Genomic DNA, 20,826 nt, shown 5'->3' on the forward strand with positions numbered 1-20,826 from the left:
AACTGCGGTCGTTAAAAAAAAACCCCAAACCAAAACTGTGGTCTTCAAAAACTATCCGAAACAAAACAACACTCTTCCAAAACTAGCCGAAACAAAAATGAGGTTTTCAAAATAACCTGAAACAAAACTGAGGTCTAAAAAAAATACACAAAGAAACGGAAATGGTCTTCAAAAACCAGAAATAAATTTATGGTCTTCAAAAAATAGCCAAAAAAACAGCGGCCTTAAAATCACCCGAAACAAAACTGCGGTTTTCACGTCTACCCGAACTATAACTGCGGTCTTTTGTTCTCAATATCTAAAAATGTGCTTTTTTGCTGGTAAAAAAAACTGTAAATACACGAATTAGTTGATTTACATGTTTTTTTTTTCATTTCAAGTACATTTTTTCCTGATTCTTATTTCTCAATTCGCCGCAATACCTTAAAATATGCAATTTTTTGGTTTTGAAAACATAAAATACTTTTAAAAATATTTCAGTTAACAACCAATTTTTTCAAAAACAGGTACGCCGGAAACAGTCGGGAAGCGACATGCCTACGAATAGAGGCGACCGAAACAACAACAACAATGCTTCTTCCGGTGAAGTGGAAAACTTGGCTGCCTCGTTCGCCATCATCAGGCCCTGGGATTCCCTCATTGCAGCAAACAGAGACTCCTGGAAGCAGAAGTCAGTCGAAGGTCAGCTAACATTCACAAAGTTAATGAATGCTACAGTGCTGATTTAAATTAACCGGACAAAACGCGTTAAACTTGAAATTTAAAACGCGTTTTTCTCAAATTGGGTTCAGTTTAGGTGAAAATTTATGAACACAAGAGTTGCTTAAAATTTTTGCAGAATTCATATGATGTAATTTGTTTTGCAAAGTTCGGGCCCAAAATTTTACCCCAAAAATGGGTCATTTTGGCTTTTCTTAGTTAATCAGTAATTACGCCAAAAAAACCCAGTCGATTCGATCACAGACATAATTATATCAAAGAAAGCGCCTTACGTAGCCAACAAACTTTAACAAAGGTATATTCTCCAAAACAAATTTGCAAACCGTTTAAAAATTGTTTTGTTTTTAAATAAAAAGTTGGTATTTTATCTATAGTAAAAACGACCTTTTTTGTCTATCAAACAAAAAAATTATACAATGTTTTGGAGAATATATCCTTGTTGAAATTTGTTGGGCTACGTAAGGCGCTCTCTTTGATATAATTATGTCTGTGATCGACTAGATAGTTTTGGCGTAATTTTTGATCAACTAAGAAAAGCCAAAATGACCCATTTTTGGGGTAAAATTTTGGGCCCGTATTTTGCAAAACAAATTACATCATATTAATTCTGCAAAAATTTTAAGTAACTCTTGACTTCATAAGTTTTCACTTAAACTGAACCCAATTTGGGAAAAACGCGTTTTAAATTTCAATTTTATTGCGTTTTATCCGGTTAATTTAAATCAGCACTGTATATAGTACTAATTAGTATCAATGTTTTCAAACTATGAAAGAACCCAGGTTGTCCAAAAGATGCATTAAAGGTTAATCTTTTCAAAGTCTATAACTAAATAATTTTCAAAATTTGATTCCCGTCGAAAAACCCGTCGAAAATGGCTGATCAAAAAATTGAAATTTGTCTAGAGAAAAAATCCATCCGAGCACAAATATTCTGTCACTTTCTTCGACAGACGGAGCAAAAAATTCTCTTCGAAAAAATATCTCACTCTGATTTTAAATTATTTAAGTTTGCCAATTGTGACAATTGAAAACTAATTTACATTTTAGAGCTTGAAGAATTGTGATTACATGAAAAACTTTTACAACTAAGGTACAATGCACCCTATGCCTCAATTTTTTGGACTTCATTCATTTTGGCACTGCCCCCACCCCCAGGGGCGGATTTAGGGAGGGGGAGTGTATGGACGCCGCTTTTTCTCACGGATTTGACCTTCTGCCAACCCAAAGAGTCCCCCCTTTGTACTATTTTGGGATATCCATTTTTGGTTGACGGACCCAACAATTTTTCTAAAGGAGCCTTGGGCGCAAAAAATACTAATTTTTAGGGGGGAGCGCGCGCCGAAAAAACTTGATTTTCCTGTCAAAATTTTCCAAAATGTGCGTTTTTTGGCCTGTTTTTTTCTAAATTTTGCCGACGGCGCAGAAGTTTCGTCCAAAACAGGGTATTTTTAACGCTTTGGGAGATCTGGGAAAATCAATTTGGTCGACCTAAAAAAAAGGTCGACAAAATTTTCGAATTTTTTGAAAATCCGCTCCCCCCCTCGAGAAAACCCTAGATCCGCCCCTGGCCACCCCTAAGAAGCAAGACATAAAGAGTCATATCCGTCAGTACATTTAATTTTTTCGGTAAATCGCTGACGTTTAAGAATTTTTCAAATAGTTTTTTTTTTGTTTGTGGCCTCTAACGCTCCTGGAAGACCTCTCAACACACTTAGTTTTAAGAAACCAGAAGTCATATTATCAAGATTATCAGTAAAAATGTTTTTGAAAGGTCAGGCAAGCGAAAGTATAATTTGAATGCGTGTTTTTGGGATAAAGTAGTCAAAGATCTGATGTTTGACCTTTGGTTTGACCTATAAAAAATGGTTTGTTTTTTGCTTGTTTGTTTTAGAGCTCATATTAATTCATGAGACTTTGACAACGCTTGTGCATCGATATTTCTATTGGCAACAGATTTATTTGTTTTTCAGAAGCTGAACAGAAAAAAGCAGCGGAAGAAAAAAAGAATCAGAGTGAAAAAAATGAGTTGGGAGCGGTTGAAGAAATAAATAAAAAGTCATCAGATTCAAAAATGTCAGCTGAAAATTCGACAAAAAAGGAAACGAATTCACCATCTTCATGACACTAGAAGCTAAATTGTTCCCACCGAAGCCTAATTGCTTCACGATTTTGATAAAAGAAATGGGATTCGCTTTTATTTCACGAGGAAGTTAGAATATTTTATACGCAGCTCAAGGAAAAGGAATTTCCACTTGCGCTAAAATTTAAGAGTGGCTACGCTACCAAGCTGCTGGAATTGAGAAGTTATTTGAATGAGAATTGACAAAAACTACGTAGACTTAAATTTGAATTCATGTATGATCATCACATTTGATTAGATGCTTTTATAAATATTACGTTTCTTTTTACTTTAAATTACTTCTTAGATAATGTGTGCAATGCATCAAATTCAATTTGTTATGTAATTTTCACTTGTAAATTCAACACTTCGAAAAACGTAATTTTAAAAAATTCCTCAAAAAATGTGTCTTAACGATGAAATAAGTTGTCCCGACCGTGAATTTGTTTATTTTTTGAGAAAAAGGAAAAACTTGAAAGCCTTTCCTTCAAAAAAGTAAATAGTTCATTCTGGATAGTCCTACTTTATCAAAACTTCTCTCTTCAGTGGTTTTTTAGGTCGACCAAATTGATTTTCCGAGCTCTCCTAAAGCACTAAAAAGACGCGGTTTTGGGCATTTTTTTGGAAAATGCTGACAAGAAAATCACGTTTTTTTTGGCGCGCTCTCCCCCTCAAAGTTAGTATATATTGGCGCCAAGGGCGCGTTTAGAAAAATTTTAGGGTCGGTCGGCCAAAAATGAATTTCTTAAAAAGTACCAAAGGGGGGACCCTTTGGGTCGGCAGGGGGTCAAATCCCTGAGAGGAAGGCTCCCCCCCCCCCCTAAATCCGCCCGTGTCTCTCTTGGTATAAAAATTATCAAAATATTCTAAATTTATCCAGTTGAGCCAATGTATCGAAAATAGTATTTTTGCTATGCCGTTCCGAAAAATGAGCATGTTGAGATTAAAAAGAATTTCCACTTTAAACACACAGAAGTTACAGGCATGTATTGATTGAATTGACATTGAATACATACTTACACAGGCAAAGCTGCACTACGCAAACAATCAAAAAATTTCAACGAACGACTTCTAAAACGCCCCCCCCCTTTGGTACTTTTTAAGAAATCCATTTTTGGCCGACCGACCATAAAATTTTTCTAAAGGCGTCTTTGGCGCCAATATATATACTAATTTTGAGGGGGGAGCGCGCGCCGAAAAAATGCGATTTTTTGGTCAAAATTTTCTGGACTGTTTTTGCGGCGCAGAAAATTTGGCCAAAATAGGGACTAAAAGTGCTTAGGGAGAGCTCGAAAAATCATTTCGGTCGATCTAAAAATCTTTTTGAAAATCCGCCCCCCCCCTCGAGAATTTCCTAGATCCGCCCCTGGATTAGGCTGTTAATTCAATTAATTTTAGATCAGCCAGCCAACAGATAGATGGAAGAGTATTAAAAATTAAGGAAACTGAAAAAAATTAAAATGACCGAAAATGTTGAACATTTGTCTACTTTCGAAAAAAACTAGTGGGTAACTTGCACTTCTAATGCTTCAAACAAATTGTTGAGCGTCGAAATTGCTTTTAAACAAGCTTTTTTTTACAAAAAATAATGAAAATTGATGCAACCGAACAACGTTAGTGGAGCATCCATCAAAGCTTCTACTTCACAATTTATTGATTGAAAAAAATCAACTTTAAGATTCTATTTTAGGCCAATATCTATTAATATCTATTAATAACAAGGGCAGCCGTTTACTGGGCAAATATCACAAAATGTTCCGACCAAAATTTTTAAAAAACGACACCAATTTGAAACAAAAAAGATTGTACTTTTTTGTGTTTTTAGTGTGTGGTGTCATCGTAAGATCTAAGCGGAACCATAGAAGTTGACTATATTCAACAGCCGTAGTCAAATAGGTTTTCTGAATAGTTTTGATATTTTGAAGTTTTTGATTACAAAATGGCGTTAAAAAATTTCAATACTACTTTTTCTCAAGTGAAACTAAGTTTCCACGCCTTAAATTAGGCTTAAATAAGCTATTGTAGCCTGCAAACTTGATTTTGCAAACTCATTAGCTCGAAAACAGACCAGAAACTTTTCAAAAGTTTTAATGTCGTTTTAAAAAAACTTTTTCAAAAACTTTAATATCGTTCGAGTCAATTCAAAGGGCTGAAATATTACACATAATTCAACCCATTCCACCTATTTGTGGTACCTGATTGTGGGTGGAAAACAAAAAGAAACAAAAATTAAAACAATCCCGAATACAAAGTTCTTTCACATTTTTCAAATAGTCAGTAACTAACTAACTAGCTGAATCTCCATAACCCCGGTTTTCAAATTTTTGTTTTTTTAATCAGAAAAGATTCGAAAAAATGACCGACAACATACCACTTCATGTTCCATATGAAAAATCAAAAAATGTATTTTTAAATGAAATCATTTACTTTTCGAATAAGATTCTTGTTTAATTTAATTGCTTAATTTCATTAGCTTTCACGTAAATCATTTGCTTACATCAATTGTTTCAAAAGCTAAAACGTTTGGTGCAGACTAAATGAGAGGCGAGGTGTGAAATGTCTAGGACGACACCATAAGGCTGGACTTTCAAGTTCGAGAAATATTTTTAAACCAAGTTTTTTTTTTGAATTTTTTATGATATAAAAAACGTCTGATCTCGAAAGCGAAACAACTTCAAGCAGTCATTTTTAGAGGCAAGATTTGCAACTCCTGAAAACATCCTGATAGCAGCCACCATAGCGTTAAGAATTTTAATTTTTGTGAAGTTATTTAATCTAAAATTTAAAGGATTTCAGCAGTCATGTTTTGAGGCGAGATTAAGAACTCCTGAGACTGCCTTGACAGCACCCCACAGTAGTATCGAGAAAATCAAGCTTAATGAAATTTAGTTTTTTAAAAGATTTTCATTTAGATTTGAAATGATTTCTAAAAATGAATTCTCAATCCAACGGTTTCTGATTCAAATATTGTGAAACAAACACTGAAACGAAAAAATTTATTTGCGTTGCGAATAAACAAAAAAAAAACATATAAAAGCAATCGCGCTGCAGCAGATGTATAACGCAATTTTATAAAGACCTTGGAAACTGTAATCAATAGATCAAATGGATAAAATGACTTACTTGAACACTCATATAGAAATATTTTAAACTTTGAATTCAGTAAGAAAACTGAAAAGTTGCAAGATATTGGCACTTTAACATATCAACATAGGAAACACTTCAACAAGTATCATGTAAAACGTCCGTTAAAAATATATCACCCAGCGATAGAAATCGTTGTAAATTTTTTCACAACATTGCACTTCAAAAAAGACTGAAATTTTACACTAACACAATAAAGTAAAAATCGTTAAACAGGGGATAACACAATCTGTAAAAAAAAAACAGGACAATTTTTTATAAAAAAAAGGAGTAAAAATTCAAAAATAACACAATTAGCTTACATTTGGCAACTTGCAGAAAGGAGGCATCAAGTGTTTCACCGAAATTGCAAACAGAAAAGGCACCTAATATCACTGAAGCAAAAAACAAAACCCCAGTGTCTTCAGATTTCAACTTCATAAATAATAAAAACTTGATCAATCGTGGAACCTATAAAAGTTTCTCCTGGAATACATCTGCACAACACATTTTAGCTGCAATAATTAACACTCATTAATTGAATTGCAAAAAATGCGGCGAGAAATCCCACAAAAAAAAAGTTTCATTTCCACAAAAGTTTAAAAGGGGCAAAAAAGGATGGGTTTGATAGAATAATTGTGCTGAAATCAGTTCTACAAAATCTGTAGAAACTCTAGCATAAGTATTTATTCTTAATACATTTCAACACTTTCCGAAATGTTTTTCAGCTCGATAGTAATGTTCACTCTGCGCAGAACAAAATGTAGGCATCCGCAACAATATAAATACTTTTAACTCAAAATTGTTTTCAAGAAAAACAAGATATTTTCGGCAATTGTTTCCACAGAAGCTGAGCTGAAGAGAAGTCATATATCATTTTGACATGCTGACAATTGATTGTGGTGGTAAAACCAAAGTCAAAACTCCTGCAGATAACTGTTGAATTTTGAATTCAGTGAAATGCGATTACTCGATCTTCATATTTTTAATCTTATTTGAAATAGTTAAAATCTGTACAAAAGTATAGAAGAACCCCGGTCGAGTACCTCATAGAAAATGAGAAACAATTGATACCCATTCGAGTTTTGATACTCAGTGTACTTGATTGGTAACCACAAAACGGTGCGAAACTCAATTAAGAATAACATGTTGCCAGCTTGATATCATAGGAGGCTAAAAGGGCATAAGTTACGCCTACAATAAGCGTGATTAATTTTAGTGCAGTCGTAATTTTCTAGTAGATTTATACGCAGAGTTGAGCACTCTGCTCTCCCCGCATGAAACATACAGACTCATCTTCGAAAAATTATAACCAAGGAAAATCTGAATTTCAGAAGCTTTCAATGAAAAAAAAGAAGCTAGCTTTGCATCGAAAACACTTTCTAATTATTAATGAAAGAAGCCTAGCTTTGCATCGAAACAACTTTCTAATTAATAATGAAATCAGTTGAATCATAAGAACCTTGTTGCAGTTGAAGGTCCCAGTTCATTAATAAGTCGTTTTTTCAAAAAAAAATATATTAACTCAGAATAATAGTGCGCCAATAGCCAAAATATGTCTTTTTCTCATACGTCTGAGAGCGCAAAGTCAAAAACATGTATATTTCAAACTGTAAAAGGGTTTAGCGACGCTGGCAGGGGTAGATGGGGGGGGGTTGCCCCCCTTCTTAGGAATTTTACCCCCTGACAACCCAAAGGGTCCCCCTTTGTACTGTTTTGAGATATAAATTTTTGGTGAAGGACCCTAAAATTTTTCTAAAGCAGGCTTCGGCGCGAATCTCTACTAATTTCGAGTGGGGAGCGCGCGACAAAAAAATGCGATTTTTTGGTAAACGTTTTCCAAAAAGTGCTTAAACGAGTAAAAATTAGCTCAAAACATCAATTTGATCGACCTAAAAAAAGTTCGACAAAAATTTTCAAAATTTTTTAAAAATCTGCCCCCCTCCTTGAGAAAATCTTAGATCCGCCCCTGGACGCCGGTAACAATTGAGTCACAGAGCGAAAATATGGAAACCGTTGAGGTGAGGTTATTTTGTTAAAAATGGGTAAAAATTCACTGAAAATAGAAATTAATGGTGAAAACTGAACAGTCTAAAAAGAAAACCAATTCAATTGGCTCAATATTTCTTCTTACTGTGGTCCTAGAATTGTTTCGTAGAAATTTATAGACGATGTTGCTTCTGGACGATTTAGATGAATATTGCAAAAACATTTTGAATAAAAAATTTCGAGACAGTTTAATGATTTTTTTGAGACAATTGGAAAGTTCGTGGTGTTTTTTATATATCATCATTATTTGTTCGACTTTTTTCTGATTATTTAGTTCTCTGAATATTTCACTAGATGTGATTTTTTGATGATAATCTCCGATTTTTACGCGCAGATGAAAAACGATACAAACAATTTCGTAAAAAAGGAGCTCTTGCATGATATATTTTCATATGGGTTACATTTTCAAATTTTTTATTCGGGTTATGTTGTGGCCAATTTTATCTAGATTTCATATAGATATCGACTCCTATACTTGAACATTATATAGAAATTACTGTTTTTAGGAATGTTTGACAAAACTGGTTGACTTGTTCTTGTTCCTGTTCCGATCATTTGAAAAATGAGGAGCAACTTGGTATCTGATTGTGCATAGAAAACAATAAAAAAGAAAAACAACTAAAACGCAATCGAATACAATTGTTTTCTATGCAAATAATCATCTGAGTGAGTTGAATGATTTAGCAAATTAAGGCCCTGTCATTTGTGATTCTAACGATATTAGCACAACACATTTTAAGAAAAACCAGTTTGAAATTTTTCGTCTTATACCCAGCGAGTATTGCAAGCAAGCAGGCGTACAATAACTTCTTTTTTCGCCAATTTTAATTTAAGGAATCTAATCTCTCCTGTTTTTTACTCAGATATTTTATCACACCCGCAGAAAAAAAACGAAACTAACTTTCAAAAAAATTTGTGTTTTTTAAGACTGTGGTCGGAACATTCTGTGCTAGTTGCGCAGTAATCGGTTATCCTTGTTTATTATATGCAATTCATATTTGACCACACAATCTATATAACGGCGAAGTTGTATTTTTGATCAAGATTCAATTACAAAAAATTAAAATGAGGATTTTGCACGATATTATCATTGTATATTTTGATTGAAAACTTTTAATGTTTTTCATTTATTTTTAATTTTGAACTCTTTATTTATGAAGCAGTAACATCGGAGATAGCCTTTCTTGACTTCATTCATTTGAAATACATCCTTATATACAGGAAAGGAGCCTTATGAGACTCCATAATTCAATTTGTTTTAGTGCATTTTGTCTTTATTCATGTAAGCATACTGTTTACAATCTGATATGTTTACAACTGAAACATTATATGCTGAATCTCTCATTTCGTAATCAAAACACTTGTTTAAGAGCTTGAGACCAACAGTCTCGAAAGCTTTTCGTAAACCAAAAACACTAGTTTCGATGTATTGACTCACTATCTGAAATGTTTTTTTTATTGCTCCATTATGCCCCTTTTGTTGAATATGAATCACTTTCTCGCTTAACAAAGTATTTGTTGAAATTTTCTTTGGCATTTCAAAAGATACAAACAAAAATTGAATTGAAACCGACGTTTTCTTTTCACTTACACTACCCTTGTGCGTAGAAAACATTAAATCAAGACATGTTATTGTCTTCGTAGTCGCCTTTATTGGCTGTTTGGCGAGCATACAGTAAATTTGAAGCCCAAACAAATAGCTACTCACTTAACTCCGTTTTTTGAGCTACGCATATTAATGATTTGATTAAACCCTGGGAGAACTAGTCTATCACGGAGGGTTTTTATTTTGGTAATGTACTAATTATTGACTGCTCTTGTTGAATGTAAACACAGGAATTTTGCTGTTGCAGTTTACAATCAAGGTTCATTTGAAGGATATTTTCATTAACGTTTTGCACTACCTAAGATTCAGTATTTTTTGCGCACAATTATGTCCACCCCTTCCTCTTTTCTTTTGATTACTGAGATAACAAAAAAAATGTCACCCTTCCAGTTGAAACTTAATCTAGTGTCCCTAGGTTTCACATGTTCCATTATACATCTTGCTGCAGATTCCTGCAGCTATTAAAAAAATTGGCAGCTCTGATATTTTTCTTAATAGAGCAAATAATTTTAAGAAAAAAGTGTTATTAGTTTTCGCTGTTCTCCTGCATTATCAGTTATGAACCACCTCATCTATTATTGAAACTATATAAAGTCTTGTACATTCGACTCAATCTGTATTCTAGCACAAAATTTGTTGATATTAAGTAACTTGCATTCGCTTTTAATTTCAGTTATAATCAAACTTAAGTCATCAAATTATAAAACACTTGCTCTCGCAAGTGTTATTAAAAGCTTTTCCAGCCCTTTTTTAAGTTCCTCTCTTTAATTTGAATGAGGCAAAAGTTCACTGAGGAGTTAATTCAGTTCTACTTCTGTACTATGCCCAAAAGTAATACAACAGTCTTTCGAAAATAGCCTTCAAAAGTTCGTCAAAAACATTCGAAAACTTGAACGATTAAACATTCTGTATTTCACTGGATTTTTCAGTGTTCTGGAGAAAATCAAGATGAGTCTTTCATTGAAAATTTTCCATTTTTCAAGCAGAATATTTTGCATGTTCGCGCGATCTTCAGTAATTGTTGCTCTGTTTTCGGTAACAACGTTTCCAGTAGTGCTACAAACAGGATCAGACGGATTCCTCGAAAGTGGTATGCAGAAGTTCTCTCGCCAAAGTAGTGCGTATTGGATACTCAATGTTATTTAATACCTGAATAACACGCAGGCCAAATTGCGCTAAGTATTCGCAAAGCCCTTGGAAGGTTTTTCCTCGAACGAACGTAAGAACTTTCAACCATTCGGCTGCACCACTCAAATCTAACCTAGGCTTGCGAAAACTGAAACAGAAATTGACTATTGTTTTTAAAAATCAAACAGACACAAAACTAGAATTTGCAACCACGACTGAAAAATTTGCGAATGGTAGCTCTACATGGAAATAAAAATTTAACTTACTATGCTTTCGAAAATACTTAAAAACCCTCTACGGAAACGAACATAGACACTGAGCTAAATTCCAATGTCTTGCAAAGTTCAACCACTGGCCGCCAAAAAAGCGGATACATCAATTGCTTTTGAATGGCTAATGCTTGAATTTCATGCAGCAAAATGCCAACTTTCCTTAATGGATTAGTTTTTTTGAAAGCTATATAGATTTAAAAATTAGACAATAACATATTACAAAATTCAATAAGCTCTAAGAACTGGACCTATGAATTTCATAAGAAAAAACGGATACACGCCTTGAATAAAAAAATAACCCTTGTGAATGAAGGCTTAGGAAAAAAACAATTACTTAAATACTGAACAATTTTACACATATTTAATTTTTCACCAGTTTTTTGAACACCGGCTATAGCCTGAGCGGATGAAACACATGTTGCTTAAAGATTTGAATGCGCATAAAACCTCCTCCTTTTAATGCGAACCAACGGTTCAAACCACTCATTGCCAAGAATTGTGCTGGTTACACATCGACTGTCATGGTGGACTCCTCCTTTGCCTTGAATGTGGTTAGAAAAATGTGAATTAACACAGAGGCGCGGCGGAGCTTCGCATCACACGCGATACGTTATTAAGATAACATGACAAGAAAGCCAACAGAAAAAGAGACTAATGCAATTACGTTAAAAACTGTTTGAAAAATTTTTTAAGTTTGACTCGATTTCTGAGTTTGACTACAAATTTCTAAGTTTGACTCGATTTGAGGAAAAGCTCAATTTGTCCTGCAATTTGAATGTAAAAGCTCACTTAGCATTATGACAAAATTTACTTTCTTGCAACTAAGTCTACAATACTTAACTGGAACGCGTTGAGCCTAAATGCAACTGTTGTAAAAAATATTGAGCAATATAATTTTGGAAATTTTAATTCCACCCCGACGCCTAAAAATCTTTTGTCGCCCTACAAACAACGCATATGAAGCAATTAAACCTATATAAAATTAGCCGAAAATGATTTAGGACAAAACTTCTAAAGTTAAAAAAAGTAAACAGCCAACAAGCAGCTGTAAAAGAGTCAATGAACACCAAAGAAACAAAAAAAACTGACTTTCTTCGAAAACACTTCAGCTTTCGAAAGAAAAAACAAATCGCTTTAAAGATCTTTGAATTACGAACAATTTATGATTGACTCGTTTTTGATAAAAAAATATTTATAATTCAAAAAACCTGGATCAGTAGGTGTTTTTTTTTCCGCTGAAAAATCTGAACAGAGCCAACAGACAGTTGGAGAAAAGTCAATGAACACAATTAAACAAAAATATACGGACTTGGGATTTTTCAAAAAATAAGTCCGTATATTTTTTCTGTTTAATTAAGTTTCGAAATTGAAAGAAAAAAAATAGCCTTGAACCTCTTTGCAATTCTAGAACTTTTGATAAAATTAACCCATTTTGCAAAAACTGGAGCAATAGGTAAAAATTTTTTATTTCGCTGGGATATTCGATAATTGAATTCCACTTTCGAAGGTAAAAGTCCATTATGTTTTTCGTGACTTTTACATTTTCGCTATTCAATTGTGGAGTTTCCCCTCCTTTTAAAAAATAAAACGAGCTGACCTTAAAAAAATCATAAGTCAAACCGCGAAAAAGAAACATCCAAGAAAAAAATATAAACAGAAACGAAGCTGAAAGTATTTAATATTACAGGAGCAAATCATAACTAGATTAAACTATAGATAAAAAATTTAAAGTGGAAAAAAATTGCATGGAGTTAAAACTAGACTGACACAAAGTCACTTCAACGCCAACAGTACACTTCCAAGATAAGCAATAGTTATCAGGAACAGCAATCGGTTAATTGTGAATTTTCCAAATTGAACATTTCAGACCAAAAGCTTCAGTGACTCTGCTAGACAAGTTCTTAGCCTGGAAAAATTGTATGTTCCGATTTGATCATGCTTGCCAATTGCAAGCGCAATAATACGAAAGTAAAAATCATTCTATTAATTATCATGATACACATTTGAAGACTTGATAAATAAATTAGGTCAACAACAGGCAATCTACTTGCACCGTTTATAGAGTTTTGCTATTAGAACTTCGAACGCGTTTTTTACGCCATCATTTTCGAGTTTTGAAATGTTTTCCATCAATTTATGGTAACTTGAATCCTCGTACTCTCTGAATCTAGACTTCAAATCAAGCTGTTCGAAAACTTCTTTAACCTTTTCGATTTTTAAGTCGTCGAAATATCCATAATTTTCGTTCAAAATATCCCTTTGCTTATTACTGCAATGCTTTAGGGCTTGTACTACCAGCCAAGAACATTTGTTATCCTGGATATCAGTACCTATCTTTCCAGTAACTGCAGGATCCCCGTATAAATCCAAAAAATCATCTTGAATTTGAAAATAGACTCCCAATCCTATGGATATTTCTTCAATTTTCTTCAGCAACTTCTCAGAGTCAAGGCCGGTCAGTAAAACAGCACAGACGATTGGCAAGTATATTGAGTAATAGGCAGTCTTGTAGGTCGCTATACTCAAATAGCGCTCCTCTGAGAACTTATCCAAATTGGGTTTACCAACGGGCGCTGTGACCAAATCCATCGTTTGGCCTATTGTTGTTCGGTATACAATGTCGTGAAACAAGTCAACAATCTTTGGATAACAAGGCAGTTTGTGGCACTTTGCTTTGATCAACTTGTAAACGATCTGTTCTAAGAAGAACGTGTCATTTATAGCGTCTAGATCAACAGATGGGACTTTATACCAACAAGGTTTGCCTCTTCTTGTTTCAGAATGATCCATCATATCATCGGCAATTAGGAAGAACGCCTGCATAATTTCAACAGCCCATCCTACGTATATCGCTTGCTCTTTCAAAGCTTGTTTTTCATCATCATTAATGTCTGTTCTCGAATTCTCGATGAGCTGGTATGTTTGGACTACGGCTAAGCCTCGGTTTAGTTTCCCGTCTGGAACAGTGTAATCCAAGAGACTTCTTAATCGTTCCAGAACATCGGATAGTCTTGTGTCTGTTGACAACACGTCGCAACTTAGAACTGATTCGAGTACCTGAATAAAAACTAAGATAAGCAAAGACACTAGATTCACTGATTTCAAAACGGTTGCGGAATAGCTTCGAGCTTAATTTTGAAAATTACTTTTCGTGGAAATCACTATCACGGCCGGTTCAATAAGGTAGATTATCGCAGCCTAAATAAACATATTAACAAACTTTCGGCTATCTCAATTTAAAAAATGATTATGTTAATTATTTCCTTAACACATCCAATCACAAAAAAGCTGGTGCATGAAAATGACTTGTAACACAGTTTTTACTCACTGCACAAGTGGACAAAATTTAGCGCAAATTCAGGTTTTTACTCTCTAAAATGACTTTTTTCAAAATCCATTTCGGACATTTATTTCGATTTTCAGCAAAACTTGTACATAGACCCAGAGAAAATTATCAGAGCTACCCTCTATGAAACTATCAATGTTTGGTTTCTAAGACTTACCTATGAAATCCGGGTCTGAAAATTCCAGATTTCCTCACCTGCACTGAATTTTATATCGTAGTGAACTCGTTCTTGAATGAACTGAGTAAAAAATTTATTTATGCGACGTAAAACTTTTGCAACGAGAAAATTAAAATAATCAGTGAGAAAGTTTTAGTAAGCTCGGCTGTTAGTTACTTTTTCACGCGGGTTGAAAAGCTTAGCGCAGATAAGGAAATCTGGCATTTTCGCACCCGGATTACATTAGTTATAGTCTTTGAAACCAAACAATGATAGTTTCATAGAGGGTAGCTCTGATCATTTATGCTCTTGGTGTCTGTAAAATTTTTGCTGAAAATCGAAGTAAATGTTGCCCTAAATGGAGATTGAAAAAGGCATTTTGGAGAGTAAAAACCTGAATTTGCACTTAATTTTGTCCACTAATACTAGTGTATTTCGTTTGTTTGATTGTTCAAAAAAAACACGTAAACATGTTGCATCCTAGCGTTTTATCTAGTAGATAAGCAACAGATATATATTGCATCCAGAAAATTTGTGAAATCGAGACACGCAGTGTCTAGATGTGAACAAATTTCGAGATTCAAAATAAACTGTTGCTTATCTGTCTGGTATGAAACACCGGTGAATTTTATTTCGAACTAAACTCGAACTACACACTCATTTTAAAGTTTTCACGTGATTTTTTCTTTCTGAAATATTTTGGATGATTGCTCTAGGAAGGATATTGCACTACTGTTTCAAATAATGCACTAACTTTTCCAATATTGTACCGAGACATACGCAACACGTGTGTTTTATTTTGCATAAAAATTACAGCGAAAATTTTTTTTCATATAATGAGAAAATCCCGACATGCAAAAGCAGATAAATATATAATATAATAGAAAACTTAGTAGATAAATATAATAGGAGCAACGCCGCTAATTATTTGAAATTCTAGTAATTACTAAATTGCCCAAAAATATACAAATTTTGAAAAACCTACGCCTTACCGATTCATATCGTTTTCTGAAGTCTTCTTTTGTCATTTCAGCCATCGCGGATAGCTTACTTCCAGCCAGTATCTAGGACAAACTTGAATTGATCACTTGTTCAAACTCATCTTTTACGGTAGTCTAGAAACCGCAAACTAACCGCACTGAAACCACTCCCACAAATATCTGAAATAATACCACTTATTCCATGTAATAAACCAGCACCTTGTAAATGGAAGATAACACGAAAAGCGAGTACATATTTAAGATAAGAAAACTTTGAACAGAATAAGTGGGCAATACCACTTATTCCATGTAATAAACCAACACCTTGTGTGTACATGGAAGATAACACGAAAAGCGAGTATATATTTAAGATAAGAAAATTTAGAACAGTAAATTCCCGTAATTTTCACCCCAAAAAGAACTCCACTCACCCCACAAATTCGAGTAAACGACAACTACTATGCGATATCTGAAAAACTTGAATAGTCCAGATTAAAAACATTTTTTTAAACTTCAACTTGTCTTTTTAATTGTTGACACGTCTGATTCCATATAAAATCTTTTTAACCAGGGCTGGTCGATAAGGGAAGGTCCTATTAAGGTGACGTATTCCTTCCCTAAAGGTTAGCTAAAAGTTCAACTCTCCTTTCAGGCAAAAAACTAAATTAATGTAAAATCTTAATGCTAACGAACTTAATGCGAAAGTTTGAATCCTGATCACATCAGTAAAACCTAGCGTGTAACGCACCTCCGGTGCTTCGAATTTATGACAGTCATAAAAAACGGTATATATTGGAAATAATATTTGCATCCTTTGAATGTACTCTGACAGCACCCAATTACAGGGTTGGCAATTTCAAATTTTGTAAAGTTAGTCAAATTTTTTTTAATTCAAATTTTGGAAAACCATAAATTCTAGAAAACATCAAAGTTTGACGCGTTTCGATTTTATTATCATCATCAGAACTGAAAATCAAAAAGGGAACTGATTATAAATACAGACACTAAACAAAACAGACACTAAACACGATCGACATTTTGCCATTCGGCTCTCAGAGCATCTCAAGCGAACATCTCCACTAGGAGAGCATTTTCTGAATTGTGTCGGGCATATGAAAGATGTGAAGAGCAAGATCGTTGATAAGACGAGGTTTTCCGACAAACTTTTATCTTTGGAAGCTATCTATATCGCACAACTGGACCCGCAGCTAAATACTAAAGAGTATGCGCAGCGACACTTGACCCTGAAACTGTGAGCAGAGGCAGGCGCGGGATTTTCTTGTTTCTATGTTCTGATATATATCAGGTAGTAACTTGTTTCTGTCATTGTATAGTGTCTGTATTTATAATCAGTTCCTTTTTTGATTTTCAGTTCTGATGATGATAATAAAACCGAAACGCGTCAAACTTTGATGTTTTCTAATATCTAATGGATACAAAGTTTACCTCTTACCATAAATTTAATGATTTTTTTTATCAAAGTTTTATTTTGCATAAAAATTACCTTGTTTTTTATGCAAAACAAACTGAATTGAAGTTTTCTGATTATATTTTTGAAAAAACCAAGAAAAAAGCCATATCTCGAAAACTACAAAAAAAATTTAGCACTCATTTTTGGAGGCAAGATTCGCAACCCCTGAGACTACTCTGACAGCCCCCAGCTTCAGGGCTAGGAATTCCACAAACTTTGAAAAATTAAATTTAAGTTTTCTGAATTTATTTTTGAACAAAATCATTTAAACGTCATATCTCGAAAACTACGACGATTCAAGCAGTTCAAATTGAAGAGAAAAGCTGATAGAGCCTCACTACAGAGATGGTAACACAAGAAAATTTTTAAATCTAAGTTCTTTGAACAATTAAAAAAAATACCAACGTCACATCTCAGAAATTGAAAGCATTAGAGCAGTCGCATTGGAACGCAAAACTTGCAACATGAAACTTCTGAGAGTATCCTTACAGTACCCAACTACAAGTTTGAGAATTTCAAATCTTTTTGAATTTTTTAAAATCCAAGTTTTCTGAAAAATTTTACAAGTAACAATGTTTTTTTATTCATCAAAATTTTATTCATTTTAGAAGACAACTGTTCTTTTTTTTTTCCAATTACATAAAAAACTTAAATTAATCAACATGTACAAAAGCATATAAATATTCAATTGGAATCTTACACATCGCGTAATAACCAAACCAATAATTACATCAAGAGGTAATTTTGTAAAAGCAACTAATGGAGTTTTAAACTGGATTAGATTTGATTGTGGTTCTTATTGGTGTCAATTCAGTTTTTAAAAGGTGGTCCAGGCTTAATTATTCGGGCACAAAACAAAATATTGTGTACTGAAGTGAAGGCTTGAGTTTTCGAGAAAGCAAAATATATGAGGCTCAGTTCTCTAACGTGCTCAGTTCTCTAACGTGCTAGTTTTCTGAAAAATTAAAAAGAAATCATAAATCACGTCATATCTCGAAAACTAAAAGGATTTGAGTAGTCATATCTGAAGGAAAGATACGCAACTCCAGAGACCCTGAGAGTACTCTGACAGCCCTATAACAAAAGTTTCACAATTTGAAGGAAAAAAATTAAATTTAGGTTTTCTGAAAAATTTGGAAAAAATCACAGAAAACGTCATATCTCGAAAAGTACAAAGACTTGAGCAGTCATATTCAGAGGCAAGATTATTCGCTACCACTGAGAGTAACCTCAGAGTTTCCAACTACAGGATTGAGATCTTTAAATATTTAGATTTTTTTAAATCTGTTTTTTTGAAAAAATCATAAAAAACGTCATATCTCGAAAACTACAAGGATTCGAAAACAGAGATTAGATTTAGAGGTAAGATTCGCAAGCAGTGAGAAAACCTGGTAGCACCCAACTACAAGGTTGAGAATTTCAAACTTTGTGAAACATTTTAAAATTACGTTTTCTAGAAACTTTTGAAAAATCTCGAAAATTGCCGTATCTCGTAAGCTAAAAATATTTGGTAACTCATACATGGAGGCCATAATCGCCACACTTGGTGCAGCCCAGCCAGCATCCAAATATTGGGTTGCTAATTTCAAACTTGGTGAAATAACACTGAATTCAAACTAGAAAATTGAAAAATCTTAACCATTGCAATATACGATATAGCTTGAACGTGAAAAAATTCTTTTGTAAAACATGCAAAAATAATACGTTGAAAAAGCTTAAATATGGCGAGATAGTGCAGCCCGCATTTAAATATATAATAGATTTAGCACTTTTTCTGCAAACAAAAATCTTTGGCTTAAACTTTCAAACTCAATGATATTTTCGTTCTCAAAAATTTCAATGACATCTTCGTTCTCAGGCACTCGCGGTGAACAATGCAGCTTCAAACACTGGTGATTTGACTATGCGCCCATTTCATGCTTTCAAAGTTAGCGCCTTTTGAAGAGAGTGTGAAAAAAATCTGGTGCGATGCAGCAATGGGTAATAACCATTCAATACGGAGACGAAGCAGAGCTTCGTACCACTTGCGATACAGGACAAACAAAATAAGCCAAAAAATGAGAAATTCTGAAACGAAACAAACTAGGTGAACTAAAACTTTCGTTAAAATATAGCTAGGGGCCCAGCTACAGCTGGAGGTACGTATTGGACATATTTTGAGTTTTTATTCTAATGCGGAATGAAATGGGTAATTTCAAAAACCTTAGTCGTTCTTTGCCTTATATCTGAAAAGCTTTTCGAGGTATACAAATTTCCAAAAATAAAATTTTTTGAGACAGACGCGAAGCTGCACTTCGCATACACAAGCAAAAGTATGACCGACAACGCTACTGGGAAAAACTGAATGAGTAAAACTTTGAGTCTACAAAATTTATCAAGTGACGCACACCAACTATGAGTCTACATAATTGCTAAGTGATGCAAGCCAATTATGACGCATTAGCAGTACCAGTCAATTTGAAAAAAAAAAGAAATTTACCAAGTTACATGCCTCATTTTAGCTAACATACGAAAAAGTTCATTAAAAACATCCGACCCTGCCCAGGTTCGAAATATCTTATTTTTTGCTGGTCTTCTTTCCTACCTTGTAACAGTCGCCTACTTCGGTCACATATGAGGCTTAAGAAAAATAGGCCCTATAACCATTGGCTCAAGAGTCAGGGACACTATCTCTGTTTTTCTACCTCAAAAACGGTCGGAGCCAATTCGGTTCGCTTGCGACATGAGACTAGAACCCGTTACAGCTTAAAGGCCACTACCAAAATATCCCCCGACTCTCGAAAAGAAGAACGTTTCCATACTTAGGTCTCGAGATACCCAAAATACACGAACGCCGTTAAAAACAGGATCGGAACAATCCGTTAAGTTATTTTTTATTAGACAGTGGAACTTTGATCCATTTCAGATGGATCAACCTGAAACTCGCCTTATCTCAACATAACAATCATAAAACACACTCGAGAAAACTAAATTTAGTACTCACATAGCAGCACGCTCGAGACACAGAGTAATTGAACTAATTAACGACTCTGGCATGAATATAATCAAATATAACTCAAGAAGTTTTCTATTGATGAGTTCCAATCAAGGGAAGTAAGTTTTTACTCAAGAATATAGTTTTGGCTCTGGACCATTGGGACACTTCACTTGTCCGCCTTTCCGTTGAAGGTTCACACTGGTCCAGTTGATTTTAACTCCGCTCTCGTGTTCTTTTTGTCTCCTATGTCAGATAGGACAGCTCTACTCTCGTTCTCTACGATGGAAATTGCGAATAGCGATTTCCCACTGTATATATTTGACCACTTTCCCGCAATTGTTAATTCGATCATTCTGATTTTTCATTTTATGTTTTCAGTTGTCGCGAGAAAATTGAACATGACAGGCTCCATTCGAATTTTTGAAAAATAAAACTTCACTCCGAAATCACGTATATTCGTGTCCCTCAAGGTCAAACTTCCCGAAATGACCGACTGGCACATACTCCCCGGACTCAAGATCGATGTCCTCATCGCGTGCTGCCTCTGTCAGTGAGTCCCCAGAAACCCGAGTGTCACTCAAGATACAGTGCCTACAGTGCCAGTGGTCATTTACAGAAGTTTGCAGCAGACTTAAGTTTATCTACACCCCAAAATTCACAACCATGTAAATTTTTCACACTATCGCTAAACAGCAATCAAAATCTGCACACACCTGCACCTGTGAATTTTTGCTTTTCAAGCTAGTAATTTAAAATTTCTTTTGTCCTAGTCAATCAGGAAATTGTCATGCAGCATTTTGATTTATATAATAGATATAACATATTAATAACAATATCTCATTTGTTAAAATTTCTTTTTGGTGAACCCAGATTTCATC

General features: G+C 34.2%; 3 protein-coding genes across 21 annotated transcripts in view; 2 read left to right on the forward strand and 1 right to left on the reverse strand.

Annotated features, from left to right (window-relative positions):
* LOC134840526 (dual specificity calcium/calmodulin-dependent 3',5'-cyclic nucleotide phosphodiesterase 1C-like) overlaps window positions 1–3,184 on the forward strand; it is a 188,055-nt gene extending 184,871 nt beyond the window's left edge. For 12 of the 19 annotated variants that reach the window (XM_063856394.1, XM_063856395.1, XM_063856393.1 and 9 more), the window contains 2 exons: window positions 507–681; window positions 2,691–3,184. In XM_063856394.1, the coding sequence (XP_063712464.1) occupies window positions 507–681; window positions 2,691–2,842 (327 nt within the window). In that variant the 3' untranslated portion in view covers window positions 2,843–3,184. The remainder of the gene's footprint in view (window positions 1–506; window positions 682–2,690) is intronic. The other 7 variants (XM_063856396.1, XM_063856401.1, XM_063856400.1 and 4 more) reach the window with 1 other exon arrangement.
* LOC134840114 (prefoldin subunit 2-like) overlaps window positions 1–20,826 on the forward strand; it is a 463,905-nt gene that overhangs the window by 388,603 nt on the left and 54,476 nt on the right. The window lies entirely within an intron of this gene.
* LOC134839522 (farnesyl pyrophosphate synthase-like) lies at window positions 12,983–15,698 on the reverse strand. Its single transcript, XM_063855099.1, has 3 exons — window positions 15,655–15,698; window positions 15,513–15,584; window positions 12,983–14,074 (listed from the first exon to the last, which is right to left on the reverse strand). Exons 2-3 carry the CDS (start codon window positions 15,555–15,557, stop codon window positions 13,061–13,063), a joined length of 1,059 nt encoding a protein of 352 aa, XP_063711169.1. The 5' UTR covers window positions 15,558–15,584; window positions 15,655–15,698; the 3' UTR covers window positions 12,983–13,060.

The sequence above is a fragment of the Symsagittifera roscoffensis genome, chromosome 2 (assembly GCF_963678635.1).
Source record: "Symsagittifera roscoffensis chromosome 2, txSymRosc1.1, whole genome shotgun sequence".
In the NCBI taxonomy this organism is placed as follows: Eukaryota; Metazoa; Xenacoelomorpha; order Acoela; family Convolutidae; genus Symsagittifera; species Symsagittifera roscoffensis.